The sequence below is a fragment of the Rhinolophus sinicus genome, linkage group LG03 (assembly GCF_036562045.2).
Source record: "Rhinolophus sinicus isolate RSC01 linkage group LG03, ASM3656204v1, whole genome shotgun sequence".
In the NCBI taxonomy this organism is placed as follows: domain Eukaryota; kingdom Metazoa; phylum Chordata; class Mammalia; order Chiroptera; family Rhinolophidae; genus Rhinolophus; species Rhinolophus sinicus.
The window spans coordinates 169,573,777-169,591,252 of NC_133753.1; the positions used below are offsets into that span (position 1 = coordinate 169,573,777).

The 17,476-nt window shown below is 36.3% G+C and overlaps 1 protein-coding gene and 1 pseudogene across 1 annotated transcript in view; both read left to right on the forward strand.

The window, feature by feature from the left end:
- HCN1 (hyperpolarization activated cyclic nucleotide gated potassium channel 1) overlaps nt 1-17,476 on the forward strand; it is a 344,964-nt gene that overhangs the window by 245,494 nt on the left and 81,994 nt on the right. The window contains exon 4 of the mRNA XM_019736249.2: nt 3,493-3,711. Within this exon, the coding sequence (XP_019591808.2) occupies nt 3,493-3,711 (219 nt within the window). The remainder of the gene's footprint in view (nt 1-3,492; nt 3,712-17,476) is intronic.
- LOC109449685 (docking protein 1) lies at nt 7,129-9,939 on the forward strand (annotated as a pseudogene).

The window sequence follows — 17,476 nt, forward strand, 5'->3', positions numbered from 1 at the left end:
CAGTTTAAAAATCAAATTGTCCTTGTAATTGAAAATAAAGAATAGAATACACATACAGGCAGTTTGGATTATATACAAATCATGAAACTACTTTTAGTTTCTTGTGTGACCTCAGCAGGTTGCAGAAAATGTCAGAGGAAATATTAAAATACCATTGAATACATTTACATTTAACATTAAATTCAATATAAAGGAAGTATAAGGGATCTTTGTTGTATTGAAATTGTTCTGTGTCTTAACTGGTGATGAATACACGGACCAACACATGCGATAAAATTGCATAAAACTAAATATACTCACACAAATGAGTACATGTAAATTAATGAAATATGAATGACATCAGTGGATTGTATCCAGGTCAGTTTCATGGTTGTGATATTGTACTACAGTTTGTAAGATGTGTGTAATTATTAGGGGAAACTGAGTGAAAGGTACATCTATTATTTCTTGCCAATTGCATTTTAATCTACAATTATCTTAAAAATTTTAATTTAAAAATTGCAGTTACATGAAACTGATTTGTATGAAGAGATGTATTTATAGAAAAATTGTTCCATGAGAATCATAAGCTCCAGATGTACTAAAATTTATTTATTAAAAGAATTTATCAGAAATGTATTCCCATGTTGTCATAGCCTATAAAATACACTTAATAGCTCCAGTAACAGTTCCATCAACAGAAAGATCTCCCTTAAAATTGGAAAGTATCACCTGAATAGGAAAAGCAATCTTAAGAAAAAAGGACAATGCTGGAGGTGTCACACTCCCTGACTTTAGCTTGAACTACAGGGAAACAATAATCAAAACAGCATGGTATTGAAAGAAAAACAGACACATAGACCAAAGGAATAGAATTGAGAACACAGAAATAAAACCACATAAATATGGACAGATAATTTTTGACAAAGAAGCAAAAAACATACAATAAATGGTGCTGGGATAATTGGAAAGCTATGTGCAAAATAATGAAACTGGACTACTGTCTGTCACCATGTACCAAAATTAATTCAAAACGGATAGAAGATTTAAGCATAAGACCTGAAACAATAAACTGCATAGAAGAAAACATAGGTACTAAACTTATGGACCTTGGGTTCAAAGAGCATTTTATGAATTTGACTCCAAAGGCAAGGGAAGTAAAAGGTAAAATAAATGAATGGGACTATATGAAACTTAAAAGCTTCTGCACAGCAAAAGAAACCATCGGCAAAATAAAGAGGCAACCAGCTGAATGGGAGAAGATTTTTGCAAACAGTGCCTCCGATAAGGGGCTAATATCCAAAATATACAAGGAACTCATGCAACTCAACAACAAAAGAACAAACAACCCAATTGAAAAACAAGCAGAGGACCTGAAGAGGCGTTTTTCCAAAGAGGACATACAAATGGCAAATAGACATATGAAAAGATGCTCAACATCACTAATCATCAGAGAAATGCAAATAAAAACCACAATGAAATATTACCTCACCCCAGTTAGAATGGCTATCATCAACAAGACAAATAGTAACAAGTGTTGGAGAGGCTGTGGAGAAAAAGGAACCCTCATACACTATTGGTGGGAATGCAGATTGGTGCAGCCGCTATGGAAGGCAGTGTGGAGGTTCCTCAAAAAATTACGAATAGAATTACCATATGACCCAGCAATCCCTCTCCTGGGTATCTACACAAAAAATCTGAAAACATTTATCCATAAAGACATATGTGCTGCAATGTTCATTGCAGCTTTATTTACGGTGGCCAAGACATGGAAACAACCAAAATGTCCTTCGATAGATGAATGGATAAAGAAGTTGTGGTATATATACACAATGGAATACTATTCGGCGGTAAGAAAAGATGAAATAGGACCATTTTTGACAACATGGATGGATCTTGAGAGTATAATGCTAAGCGAAATAAGTCAGACAGAAAAAGCAGAGAACCATACGATTTCACTGATATGTGGTATATAAACCAAAAACAACAAAAGAACAAGACAAACAAATGAGAAACAAAAACTCATAGACACAGACAATAGTTTAGTGGTTATCAGAGGATAAGGGGGAAGGGGAAGGTAGATAAGGGTAAAAGGGATCAAATATATGGTGATGGAAGGAGAACTAACTGTGAGTGGTGAACACACAATGTGATTTATAGATGATGTAATATAGAATTGTACACCTGAAATCTATGTAGCTTTACTAACAATTGTCATCCCAATAAACCTGAATTAAAGTTAAAAGAAACAAAAAACAAACAAACAAAAAAAGAAAAGTATCAAAAATTATTTGTGATCTTGCATAACCAAAAGCAACTGATGTCACTTTCAACTTTATCATTATAAATGAAATAGCTAATTGTATAAATTTTGATGACCTAAGAAATGAATTTGGAGGAAATTAAGCCAGAAAAGTTGCATGATGAAATAAGTTATCTCAATAATACATTATTATTATTTATTGTATTATATATGATACCAAATTATTCTTTTTTGAATTTTGTACACTTATATTGATATTCATCTATCATTATTATCCCATTAAGTTTTATAAGTAGTAACACATTTTTAAATAAAAAATATTTATGTGTTATATTATCTTTAACAACACTTTTTTTCTGAAGTTTTGAACTAAAAGGCCCAAATTTTCATTTTGCACTAGGCCTCATAAATTATGTAAGACCTGGACTAGGGAGTTTGATGTAAATTAAACAAAACATTCTTTAAATGTTATCAAAGGGCAGATAAGGTATATTGAAAAGTTTATTTTTGTATAATTGAGCTTACAATAATATTTCGAAATGATATCAGAAATTGCATCTAATAACTAAACTCAGAAGTCAGCTTTTTTTTTTTTTTGCAGAGGGTTTACCAAAGTATTATTTTGCTTATTTCGTTTTACTTTAGTATTTTTTAAAAAGCCGTGACATTTGAATTCCAATATACATTACTCTGAACGAGGGTTTCAGGGAATTCTTTCCATTTATTAGACCTGTGTTTCAAAATGTGTTTATCTTTATTTAAGAAAATAAGATTAAGGACTGTACAAATATATCAACTTGGATTTTAAAAATCTAAACGTCATAGTTTTTTATAAAAATACCCGTACTTAGGGCCATCAGCTTCACACCTATCTCAGCTTGCCAAATGCATTACTAGAGAATGACCAGATTTCCTGGAAACTTTCAAATGAGCCCATCAGCATTCATCCTTGGCATTTTTTATGTGATACTTACACCATTGTCCCCACACTAAGTTTAGTTTTACAAACAACAGACCTAAAACTGAAATGCATATATTAACAGTAGTAATATTTCTATTTCATAGTGCTAGGCACGCTTTGAAAAAACATCACGTCGTTTAATTAGAAATAGGGAGAGGCACCTGTGTAAATGTTCCCTTACGAGGCTGTTTCTCCAGACTCAGTGTTCTGTAAGACCTCTGTGTACAGGTCCTACTCACGTTTTATTCTGCCATTGTAATGACTCAGTCTGTTTTCTCTTCTGTTCTAGAATGACTCTTGGGGAAAGCAATATTCATACGCACTCTTCAAAGCGATGAGTCACATGCTGTGCATCGGGTATGGAGCCCAGGCCCCCGTCAGCATGTCCGACCTCTGGATCACCATGCTGAGCATGATTGTGGGGGCCACCTGCTACGCCATGTTTGTGGGCCATGCCACGGCTCTAATCCAGTCTTTGGACTCCTCAAGGCGGCAATACCAAGAAAAGGTCATTTGTTTTTTCTCTAATATCTTCAACCAGCTATTTTGTAAATTGAATTAATCGTGTTCAAGATACCCAAACTAGCTCCTCTATCAAAAACATAATGAGATAAAATGTTTAAAGGATGAAACCACAATCTGTTTTGATATGTTGAGGTTTCTTCAAGGTGGTTTTCATAGCTTTTGTTTCCAGTTTCTCTCTTGAATAGTATATTTTTTTAAAACTCTGAATTTGCAGTCACACAAAAATATAGTTATATATTTCAAAATATGAACCTGATTTAAGGTATTATCAAGGTTCATGTATTTTTATATTTCCTCAGTTAAAATAATATAAAGCCTTCTCCAATATGTGTTAGAAAAATGTATTAGCTGATTCAATGGGGAGAGGCAGCCATTGCACATGTCCCTCTGTGCCTCTCTGCATGGTATAATCATAATTTATATTACAATCCATGTGCTTAGCTGAACATATGTTGCCCTTATATCTGGATAAGCCGCATCTTCCCGTCTTAAAAATGCATATTAACAGTTGCCATCAGGCATTCTTATACACAGTCTGTTAATTAAAATGATGGCTGCTCTAAACTTTTCTCAAAAGAAAGAGTAACAGTAGTTATATGCAATGATTTGTTTATTGGATTTTTTTTTTTTTTCATATGCTGAATGACTTTGGCTGCGACTAAACCTTGGACAATCAAGTACTTACATTCCTAACAAATATCAGTAACTTTCTGACAGATAAATAAGAATATTTCATAATGAAGGAATAATTCACTACGTGGGGACTCTTCTAAACCTGACACGGTATATAGCATACACCTTGCCAAAGAGTGTTTCTGAAAGAAATGGTTAAAACAGTTCTTTCTAGAATGCTTCTCCCAGTGAGTGATAACAGCTTACACATATAATTACTTACAAAACAGACAAAGATCATTTCAGTTGATTTATTTGCAAAATTTTTCAACACTGTAATCACACAACAGGAGAAAGGGAACCTAGATATTTTATTTCCCTTGAAGATAATTACACTGCCACCCAGTATTACAGAGAACAAGTTCGTATTTCATTACTCAAGTAATGAAAAGATGAACTAACTATCAAAATTGCTTTGAGGTTCATTTTAAAATAAAGCCTCCAATTAAATTGTAGAGAATAAAGCCCATAGTAAAGGAGAAGATAATTCATACAATGGTGACTGCCTGAAAATTGTAACTCAAAGGAGTTCAGGCTAAATTTATGGGGATTTAAGATAAGATTATGTATTTCTATTAAATCTGTCTCTCTTTTTTTCTTTCAGTTGATATTGCTTTTCATAAAAATGCTCTTTTCCTACCTCTTTTTGCTCGCATCCTTGCTACCTATTTTCTCAAAAACAAGTCTCCAATTTTCGGGATTGCATTTATTAGCATTTTATTGCATATCAAGTGAATTCACCATTCTATGATTTTAAATCTGCCATATAAGCCAAGTTTAACTCAGAAACCTAATTCATTCAATGATGTCATCATAGACGTTTATAAGCAAAGATGTTATGATGTTTGCCTTAATTTAAGTCATCAAGTTTTTTATCTTACAAGTGCGTAACAGGTGGCAAGCATACTGGGAGTGGAATTTTTGGGTCATACATAATTCTAAGTTTAACTTTTAGAGGTACTACATATTTTGCAGTTAATATTTGTCTTTAGATGTATTGCAACCATCTCATGGCTGCCTAAGAAATTAATATTGATATTATTTTCACTGTTACGCACCCATTAGTAATGTATTTTTGATGTAAAAGAAGCAAACTCCACCTAATACCTTCTGTAGTAGCCATGCAGAATGAACTAGTCTTCAACCCACTTAATCTGGCTCCAGAATTCACTCCTAGACATAACACTCTACCATCTCTCCATCACTCATCATACTGTTTGGCTCGAGGGACCATATTGAGCAAATCTAGCCTATTGAAAGTTATCCATCCCACTGTATAAGTTTGAAAGCTCAGTCATTGCATTCTTCCTAGGGAAAATCTTTGGGAATCTGGATCTCCCAACCTTAAGTAGCTCTATTTTCCCAACCAGTAGCATTAAGTCCTCTGATCATGAGATCCTTATCTACACAATATACCAATGTTCATAATCTGACAAGGCTATATCATTATCATCATCATCACCATCATTATTTTGTCTTTTGACCAAAAAAATGCATGATGGTCTTCGTATTATAACATCGCAGATTAAACTTGGACTTGAATCACAACGTATGCTGCTGATTTGATGGGTTATCATGTTTTGTATTTTATTATATTGCAGACATCTACATTTCCCCCTTCACTCAGGTATAACAGGATTTATGGTGTTAAACAGGTGGTATTTAAAATGTCCCTCTCTCGATGCTCTGCTTTGGATTACTAGCAAGCTGCAGTTTTTTGTAACTGATCAACCTCAACTTCAGAAATAACCAAAACAATTCTAATGTTTGTCTCCTACTTAGTGAGGGTCAGTTTTTCTGAGCAAATTGAATCTTTTCCCACTCTCACCCAAGGGTTTAAGGGGCTGGAAGCCAGGAGTGAGAAAAGTAGGATGGGTCTGTAAACTCTCTTCTCTCTACCGTCATATAAGCCTGCCAGGAGCTGCTGTTTGTCGTCAGGGTAGAAGACTGAAGGAGGGAGCAGAGGGAAGGAGGAAGCAGTTTTAATGTACCTGCTAGATCTGTTAAGCTAGTGTTCTTTGCTGGGTCTGACACTTCCTTTGGGCTCTTTAGGTAAGTCCCATTCAGTCCATCTCCTGCACTTCCCTAGATGGGGCCCTGAGAACCTAGCACTTATCTTCAGCCTCTTTCTGCCGAGGGCTCCATACTCTGCCAGATGGAACTCTTGGACAGGACCCATGATGTAACGTTGCCTCCCCTGTATGTCTCAGATCTGGTCCACAAACCAGCTCTGCCTTCCTCCCTTCACCCTTCTCTCAGCACTCCACTGCCTCATCCACCAAAGCAATGAGGAACTAGTACACAGCCTTTTCCAATTCCTTGGAAGGAGTCAGACCTCAGTGTCCACAGGCTATTTACGTGTTCTCACCTGGGATTCAGACCCCAGACCCATGTCTCCCAACTATGTGAACATATTTCAAAGATCCCCAGGGGGTTTGCTAGAAGCTCTCCCTACAGGTCAAGTGTTAGAAGGTAGCCCTCCCACACTCATATCCCAAAGGGAGTTGGGAAAGGGTCTCTTACAGCAGAGTACTCACTCTCTCCAAAAGAAATCTGCTCACTAATCCCATCACTGAAAGTATCCCTCTACCCTCTGACCTCTGTGCAGCTTTGAAGAGATTGAGACCTCCCAGTCTTGATTCTTGGATCACAATTGTGAACATGTATATGAGAAACCCTCTTATACAACCAATATTCTGATATCTCTCAGATTAGCAGCTCAGTGAACATGAGCAAGAAAAAGTAAGTCCCAATCTTGCAGCCTTTTTGACCTTTCTTTATCTCAAAGCCTCCTCTACAGATAATGCCAATAAGCCACACACACACACACACACACACACACACACACACACAGTGCCAAAAAAAATGTGTACACATTTTAAGAAAGGAAAACTATTAAAATTGTAATACTCAACATACACCAATAATAAAAGATGTATACCAATCACATTTGATTTCTGCAATTACAAGAGGTGCCCAAAGTGGTTACCATCAGCATCTGGACACTTCTGATTTTGGTGAAGTACTGCTTGAGCAACGTTAACCAAAGTGTCCACTTGTCTACATTTTTTTGGTACCCCCAAAAATATGTACCATTTTTTGGTATGTATTTACACACTTGCATGTATATATGACATATTTAATTATATCATTCATATATATTCATATATATTTGTTTCCTGGTTAAATAATTTTGGAAATTTTGATTGAAACAGTATATTGAAGTTGTTTTTGTTTTTTTGGCATAAATACTTGTATGTGTGCCTGAACCTTTAACACGTTGTCCCTGCCCTCCTTGTCAAATCCCCATGTATTTCAAGTGATTAATGTACACTTTGGGAAATATGTATCTAGACAAACTCTCCATAGTAACCATCCTTTTTCCTCTCTCTCTCTTTTTTTTTTAACTGACCTTGGGGAGTTCCTCTCTTTTCTAGATGCATCTGTAGTTCATCCAATCTTTTATGAAATGGAGCTGCTTTTGATCATCTTGTGTCTTTATACCACTAAATCGTAGTTCTTATAATGGACACCCCCGAGAAGCCTACTATTATTGCTAGACTTGTCACTCTCTTTCTTGTCAAATAATTATATTAATAGCAGCTTTTAGGTATACAATTTTCTCTCTATAATAAGCAAGAATCTTAACACCATATATGTTATGAATGTAGAGTAAGAGATTTTCAACTCACCTTGGTATACTTGATGTAGATGAAAGAGCTTTAATGTGAAATTTGAATAGGACCAAAGAATCACTTTAATTATATCAGGAAATTATCAAATTCAAACACCTTTCTACACTGAATAGCTTCCTGAATCCAGGAAGCAGGTGGCAGGTGCCGGAAATATTTGCTGTAAAAGACTGTTTTCTAACAACAGAGCACATGACAGTGAGCCAGTGCTACTTGGTGCTTCAAATATTGATTATGTTGTATGATTTTTTAAAATTACTTATTCTGAGTTTAGCAATGATAAGAAATTAAAATGCTAAATTTATCAAAAAGGACAAAATGATGAAGTTTTGTCCATCTCTGCAAGAGTTTAATGATGCTTATTAAAAGCCCTTTGGAATAAGAAGGTGCAGTTCAATGTAAGTAGTCACCCCACCAAACGAGTGAGTTACATGTAATCTTGTATGAAACGAGGTTGAATTGTGCAATTTTATATAATCATATCAAAAATTTCATATTCTAAATCTAGTCAGTTCAGGCAAATGTTTTTTTCTTGGTTTAAATTAATAAGCCATAGATCCTTAGTCTTTCTCTGTAAATGAAGGACTATAATCAGGGCTATCACATGCATTTGTTATCCCATAGAAATGGTTTTTCTTTTTTCTTTTTTCAGTCTAAACTTCCAAATTTGTATAAGCTAATGGTATAAACAGAGATGAAAGGCTGGGCCCCAAGACCGGCTCTCATTTTCAATCCACTCAAATCCCATTTGCAAAAAGCACATTTCAGGTCATTTAAAATAAAATGATCATGGATAATATATGTATTTTCTTAGTAATAAGCCCTTTAAGAATAATTTGGGTGGAAGAGGGGTAGTGCCAAATCAACTTTTAAACTCTCTTGTTTCTATGCAGATAATTACTGTTCTCTCAAGAAACCAAATGCTTCTTACCTGCCACACTGTTCATCCTCCCCCCTTACTTACTTTTACCCCTTTCACTGTTTACATAGGCTTTGCCCTTCTTGTTGGAAGGCTGGGACATCTTTCCTGATCGTCCCAACCTATAGTAATCTGTTTATTTTGTATGTTCTATCTGTATAGGGGGAGTCCAAGCACCATGAGGGGGAGATCTGTGTCTCCGCTGATGTGTATTCCAGCCCTGTGCATGGTAACCCCAGTATTGTAATGCTGGGGCTACAACTGCACTCAGATGGGACAGTGAGGATTACGAATGTTTACAGGTGTACAGCCTTCATCCTAACATAAATGGAATAAGAGGTCATAATTTGAATGTTTTTGAATGCTGTCACTTGAGTATACATGAAAATATCCCTTAAAAAATATGTGTTATCAGCCCTGCTCAGGCAGGGGAGGGGGCACAGTTAAAGAAACCTCTTTCCTGGGGCTTGTATGAGCATGTGCAGCAGCAGTTACTCAGGGCCAGGCTGACAGACCCGAAAGAAGACCTCATCCATGAGGAACCTGAGGGCCTGGTCCCCGCCACTCTGCAGGGCCTTGATGATCTGCCTCAGGAGCCCAAAGATGTATGGTGGTGCCAGGCTTGGGTGAAGGAGGAGGCCATGAGCTCCCCAACAGCCCTGCCACTGCCAACTGTGACATGCCACCCCTTCGGAGCACAAAGCCCCTCCCAGCTCCTAAGCCCCAGGGCCTGGCCTTCCCTGAACCTGGTGCTGTAACTGCCATTGCCAACAAAAGCCACAGCTCAGGCACTGCCCTGTCCAGCCAGGTCCAGAAAAGCATGGCCTAAGGCAGATAGGTCAGGGGGCTCTCCAGAGCTGGGACAAACAGGACTGGGGTCAAGTCAGAGGACTCCACATGGAAAGTAGACCAAGGCTGGGGTTGCTGATAGGAAGACCACAGGGAGTGAGTGGCACTAGGGGATCAGAGAAACCTGTTAGAACCAACAGGAACCAGAGGGCTGGAGGGGCCTCTGTGAAACTAGGGTACCAGATAGATCAGGGGAATCAAGAAAAGGATGATCAATTCCCAGAAGTCCAGGAAGTGGGACAGATGGTAGGGGCTCAGAGATGGGACCTGGGGAGTCCCCTAAGTTATCCCCCAGGGACAGACAGCTGCTAGACCAGGTCTGTGGAAAGGGTGCTTGACAGAGTAGGTCTAGTTGGAGGGGCCTGCATGGAGGCTGTAGGGAGATGCTGGACGTGCCTGGATCCTTTCCCCTGCATTGTTCCTTGCCAGAGATTTTTAATTTTAATTTTATTCTCATTAAAGTCAGTTTGGGTTTAGAAATAATTTAAAAATTAAAAATATGTATTATTATTTTTTACTTGTATGTAAATATATTGTAAACATGTTGGCTTGATATGTGTATGTATGTATATATTTAGCTTAAACACAGATCATGTTTTAGAAACTAAATTTTCAATATGCTTTCCCCTCTGGAATTCTGAGATTATTTCCCTCTGAGTAGAAGGTATATTATCAAAGAGTCTTTCATCAGGGTTGAAGTGATTTCTTAGTTGCTGGGTTAATCAGGAGTGTTCTGCTTTAGGGCACGATGGAACCCACTGTCTCAGAAAGATGGATGGGAGATTTTGTCACTGCTGTCATGTAATTCTGAGTCTTCAAAAAAAATAAATAAATAAAAATCTTTGTGACCAGAGTAATGGCAGAGCAAAGAGGAAAAATCTGGAGTACTGGCCACAGTGGTTTATAAATAACACTATCATTCAGTTAAAAAGGAAAAAATAAAAACAAGAAAAAATAGTTACATCCAATTTTGCATTTGTTTTATTGATTTTATAGGCTATGATAGTATTTCCCTTCAGAGAGCAAAGAGGCTTTAATGTTATATTGATCTTGACCTTGGAAAATCGTATTGACCCACTGCTTAAATAAAAAATAGCTTGATACCCTCATTTTCATTGGCAACATTCTCAGGGGAAGACTTAGCTCTAAATCCATGTGCGTTCCGCAAAATGTTTCACTTGCTTTCCTTTATTGTTCGTAAAGGCTTTCTTCCTTCCTTTACAAATGAGAATGCCATGAGCACAGCTCCCACATGGTCCCTTCGTTAGTCAGACAGATTTCCAATTCCGCTGTACCATATACTTTTTCTTCCCTGGAGTGAGTTTAACGCACTGTGCTATGTCAAAGTGCTAGGACTGCCAAATGTTCTCAGGCCAGGGAGATCCCAGGACAGGGAATATCTGTGAGATTTTCTCCCAGGAAAACAGCAGTGCCGTGGCTCTTCTGTTAGCTTCACGTGGCCGCTTGAGCTGCTAACAAATTAGGATCTTGACAAAATGATGATACGTTACATTCTCATCTGGGAAATTGTTTTTTACATCAATTAAGTACTGCTATAAAGGTAGGTGCAGGTAAAGGGAGGGAGTTTGAGGTTGTTAATTTAAATTTAACTAAGGAGAAAAATGGAATTGTGCTTATTGTAAGTATCTCATACCATTGATTTTCAGCCTTGATATTTTAATATATCCCACTATGGTATCCCTTTTCACTCAGTGGTGCTTTCTCTACCAATACTCTATGCTGTATGTTGAAATTCCCTGCACCTTTATTGTAGGTGTTCGTGGTTTCAGGAGTATGCAAAGTGCTAAAGATTCATCCTCACCAATCCTTCATTTAGTACAGTGAAGTTTACGTTTATCATTTATAGCACATTTGGCAGCTTCTCATAATGGCTCTAAAGTAGAGTTGCTTTTTCCACTATTTTATTTATTGGCTAACATATAGATTTAATTTTTTAGAAATGTTTGAATTTTTATTTGAATATAGTCCCTGAAGTTCTCTTTCAAGTGTCTTTGCTATATTGTATTTATGCCCCCTATGTCATAAGTCATAACTACGCTATAAAGCACATTCACAGGGCAGAAGCTGGTGTTCAGGGAACCACTCATCTGCTGAGAACGCACAAGCATCACTGTAGGTATCCTGAATTTGCAAAGTCAGGTCACTGGGATCCATTTGAAATGGGCCTTGAAGAGCGCAGAGGAAATCAGCAAACATAGTTACCATGGGAGAATTGTCCCAGAAAGGAGCCCTCGTTTTGAGAAGGTTTGTAGTGCAAAGGCCCAGAGATGGATATGTGTGGGGAACATTGAACTGCTACTTTGAATGAAGCGAAAACTACCTTGCTGCGGAAAGTACAAAACAGGATTGGGTTATGGTCCACCTAAGAATAGTTTTGAATGCGGAAGTGATGAGATTGTATATTAGGAAAAGGATATCTCTTGCAAAAATTTAGCAAGGGGATGTAGTCATTGAAGCTGTCTTTTAGGAAAATAAATCCCGGCAGTGCATGATATATGGTGTACTTGTAACCTAGATTGTAAGGCTCCAAGATCAAATAGATCACTTCATAAATGCTTACTGATAGCATCATTAACACAAACATATTAAACAGGAACAGGAACTTCTGCCTTTTAAGTAGATGGAGCACTCTGATTAGTAAAACCACTGGAAACGACCTTCTTTTATAAGGAAGAAGGATCCAAAATAGTCTTAGGAAAGGTCATATGAGTTGAATCTAAAATAATCCATTTTTTTATCCATTTAATGCATGTGTTTTGAATGCATACTACGTGTCAAGCCAGGAACTAGATGCTATGCCTACAAAGTGAGCAAATAGACATGGTATCTTCTCTCATCAAGCTTCTTGTGTTACAGTGTATGGGGGGTGGTTAAAGGAAGGGCATCACACCTAGTAACAAGATTCATGGGAAGCAATGAATTATTATAAACAGTTGAAAGTACTATGAAGGGAAATGTAAAATCTTGATAAGAGATTTTAAGGCTTTCGATAGATTCATATGGGATGGGGAGGAGGATAAGAAAAAAGCGATATTTAAGAAAACACCTAAAGAATGCGTAGATGTGAACAGTGACATCACCAGCATGGGGAGCAGCTCTGAAGTGTGAAAATGCTTGCCATGATTCAAGAACAGATAGAAGAAAAGTGTCACTAGAGCAGAAGGAAAAGTGAAATGGCTCTGGGTGAGACTGGACAGATTGATATGGGTCATATTACGTGGGATTTTGTAGGCCGTGGTTAACCATAGTTTGGGTGCTATGGAGAGTCTAGTAAGAATTTGAAGTGGTAAAGAGGTATGATTACGTTTGCATTTTTTAAAGAGTGTTCATCAGTCATGTGTATAATAGATTAGAGGAAAGAATAAATGCTCTAGTATTCTTTGGCATTAGGCAAATGGGCTTGTGCTAACTTGCAAAGATCTGGGTCAGATTTCAATTTTAGCATGTAGAAATATTAAACAGGGTGAAAATATTAAACATGCCACTCCAGGGTGAATAAATACTATTTAGGGCAAATGCTGAGCTGCTATAAGGACATCCAACAATTCAGCTACTTAAAGAATCATATCTGTATGATTTCACAGATAAACTTCTCAAGATAAGAGGCCAGGTCAGTGGAGTGGTACTGCCTTGGATGGTCATTTTTCAGAACAGGTTTACAGGTTTTTCCAAGTTGTTCCTAAACTATCCTCCAGGGTAGTGCTTCCCAAATTTTAAAATGCATCACAGTCACCTAGAGAGCGTGTTCAAACAGATTCCTGGGCCCCACTTTCAGAGTTTCTGATTCATTAGGTCTGGGGTGGTGCCTGAGAATTTTCATTTCCAAGATCTCAGGTACTTATGCTGATGCTGGTCTAGAGACCATCCTTTGAGAACCAATGCCCTGGAGTATCGTTCTTGTCTTCGTGTTTGAGGCTGTGCCATGGAAATGTCTGTCATCTAGCTCATGACAAGAGGAAGAGAACATGGAGAGACAAACATCACTTCTATACACATTCCATTGATGAGAACTTAGTCAATGTCGCTGCTCAAGGAGGCTGAGAAATTTAGTCTAGCTGGGCAGCTCTAAGGCCAGCTAACTCTATACATATGGAAGAGGCAGAGAACAGATGTAGGTGGAAAACTAGTGGCCCTGTCATAGGCACTAGAGCAAAACTGAGGAGGCAGGACACAACACACTTTGGATGGGTCATGGAGTACTTGAAAGAAGTAGAAGATACAAGATCTAAAGCCATTTGTATGTGGTTTGGTAAGCATTGAAGAGAGGTTAAGGCTTTAAATTATATGGCCTGATGCTATAAGAAGATACGTGATGCTAGAGAATGAGCAGATACATAGAGCAAGGGGAGATGGAAGGATAAAGTGGAAGGAAGGATGTATGTCTTCCATTAAACCATTTGTTAGTAAACGTGTATTCCATTATCTAGAATGTTTCTCGTGCACTGTGTTTTATCTACCATGGGTAATAAAGTGTCTTTAAATAAACATTAGTTAAGTCAGGCCTTTTATTGTTCTGAAAACTGTCTGAAAGAGAGAACTCATGAATTTTGAACTGAGTATATCAATAGTATGAACTTGAAATGCAATTTGAAAATTTTTGGTATACAAATGAAGAAAGCATAAACCATTTTGATGCATAATATTTTCAACTTTTTATTCTGACTATACCAATATTTCACATAAAGTGTACAAACATATATTCAGATGATAATATAAGATAGATGATTATATTCTATATTTACTGCTTAAGCTTTGCCCAGTGAAATTATGTTAGATGAGTATATTCATTTTAAAAAATTTCTTGCTGTCCTCCTACTTCACCAAGTCATTATTGAAATTAGTGAATTAAATTTTGAAAGTTATTTAATTGGGGAAAATCCACTATTAAAATAGTTAACATTAGCATATTTAATGAAAAATGGTCTTCAACTTCAACTTTGTAGTTTTATTAAGTGATATTTAGAGAAGATCCAAGATGTCTATTAAATTAGGCAAATAGATTATTTTAACTTTTTCCCCAATCAGGACATAAAATGCTGATTTTCATTTTAATGTTACGATTTTTCTTTCATTTTCCAGTAGTGGGCTGATCATGAAAGCACTGAATTATTTTTTTAGTTATTAAGAAAAATACCTCAATAGTTTGGATATCAAATTGCTAATTATAAAGACTCCCTGAATTAAGCTCCACCCCTGAATTTAACAGAAAAACAACATATTAGAAGCAGATGCAGAGCTGTTAAAGGTGGGTGCATAGAGACGAATGAGGGAAAAAAATCTACAAGCAAGAGCAGGAACAGGAAAGTGATAAAAACCACATTTGGAAACTAGAAAGCCAGCCACATGGCACAATGCAGTGTCGGATGACACCTCATGTGCACAGGTAGCTTTCAGCTGGATCAGATCAGGCTATGATTGGCAGACTCCCATCCCACATCTGGGCGCCACCAAATTTTGGTCAATTTATAGTATGTATTTACACTACTACAAGAGTTCCTTCTGTTTTGGTAGCATATGGCAGCCAGATTGTAAAGCTAAGCTCTTCCTACAGACATGAGAATTTAGGATAATACTTGCTTCATATAGGAGGTGAGAAGAGCCCAGTAAAGAATGCACAGTCCATGCATCCTGCCGTAGCAGTGAGCATTCTTAAACAACCACATGGAGCTCAGTAGAAGATGCTAATTGTGGAATTTTGTTTTCCAGTTTACCCAAACTAACTTTTTTACTTTTAATTACATTCACCACTTAATTCCTCCAGATTTTTCATTAAAAACTTTTAGTACTTCAAAACAAACACAGAAATCCTTAAAAACACTGAAAGAGACCTCTTAAAATGTTGTAAACATTACTTCAAATATCAGGAAAATTTACAATTGATTTGAGGAATCATTATTTTGGAAATATATTTAAATGTTTCTAAGGGGTGAAAAGGTAAAAGCCTTAATTATCTAGATGTTTTCTTTTTTGGAACATTGTTCCCTGATTGGATGTTTCATACTTCCTAGTTTCTTGGCAATAATATCATAGCCTCCGAGTCATGCAAGTTCCAGGAAGTTGTATGTTGGAGAAAGCACAAAATTTAATTTACAATTCAATTCTCTCATCTCTTTATAAATGATTTAGATGACTAGAGTCTAAACTTTAAATAATTAATAAAGTATTCTTTATGCAATCATAGTGATAATCACTTAGCAATCTGAAAAAATCTAGCGTAAAGAATTCTAGATCACCATATTTTATAAGAATATTGTAAGACAGCATCTCATTTTTCATGTTTTAGATATTAATAATTAGAAGCTGAATCGACACAATTCTAAATATTAATAATAACAGCAAAAAAAGTAGTATTCTGAGAATGAGTGTCCATGGGGCTCAGCAGTATTAGAACAGATCTGCATTTTAAATAGCTAAATTATCATTTAGATAATTAATGCTATATAGACAACATTAACATAAATATCCTCTTAGCTTAAAAGCTACTGTTTAAATTTTGTTGATGTTTCCAGTACTGGAAAGAAGGAAGATTTTTCTGATTACGTATCCTTACTATGATTTTACTCTCAATTAATTCACATTTTTGAAATAAAAGGCCTGAGATCCAGAGAGATTAAATTATATTCCATCTTCATGGATCTAACTACCTAGCAGAGTGACTCTAACTCAGTGTGCTTTGGAAAGATGCACAGGCAATTAAAGAGGATAAAATGTTCAGAAGTACTTTACAGATCAAACTTTGTATTTTTCTTCCAAACTCCAAAAATAGACCATAATATCCAAAAAGACCCCATGCCAAGCTAAAATGACTATTCCAAGATTGTAGCATTTGTATAAACAATTGTTTGGAAAAAGGCAGTGATGCTCAGGCCAAACATTTGATGAGCAGATCAATTACATTGCTCATTGGTTGAGCCCTTCTGTTTAGTAAACTAGATTGTAAGTGGGATTTTTTTCTAAATATGAATAACTTTTTACTTAAAAAAATATTTTCCAATGCAGTTTAGGTGCTTTCAGCTTTATAAACAGTGAATTTCCACTTCAGAAAAATCAATTTTAATTATTTTTATTGACTTAATAAAATAGTATCTCACAGATTTCATGTTGTTCTAAAGTGTTTTTTTTTTATTTTTGCTATATTTGCTATAATACCGACATCATTCAGTTCTCTAAGAGAGTTATTAATATTTTCTTACATTCATCTGAATCAAGTTTACACAAACTTCACATTTAACTGAAAGAAAATGTACTTAACCATTGCAAGCAGCTTTACAGAACCTCAGGTACTGCATAGTGATGGAGAGGGTAACATGATTGCATTATGTGGCTGTTAAACAAACTCTTAGAGGAGGAGTTATTTTTCTTATTTAATAGTTGGAGAAACTATGGTGTAAATGGATTATAAAGCTGATCTCACTGAGCATTGCACTGTTTTATAATGTAAATAACTCAGTTCCGTGGGTTTTGCTAACAACCTTGCTAGTACATGTTCCTCAAATGTTGTGTAAATTCGTGTTTTTTTTTGGGGGGGTAGAAGTATATGGAAATACTACTTTGACTAGTACTGTATACATTTATATTTTATTATTAAAATGTTT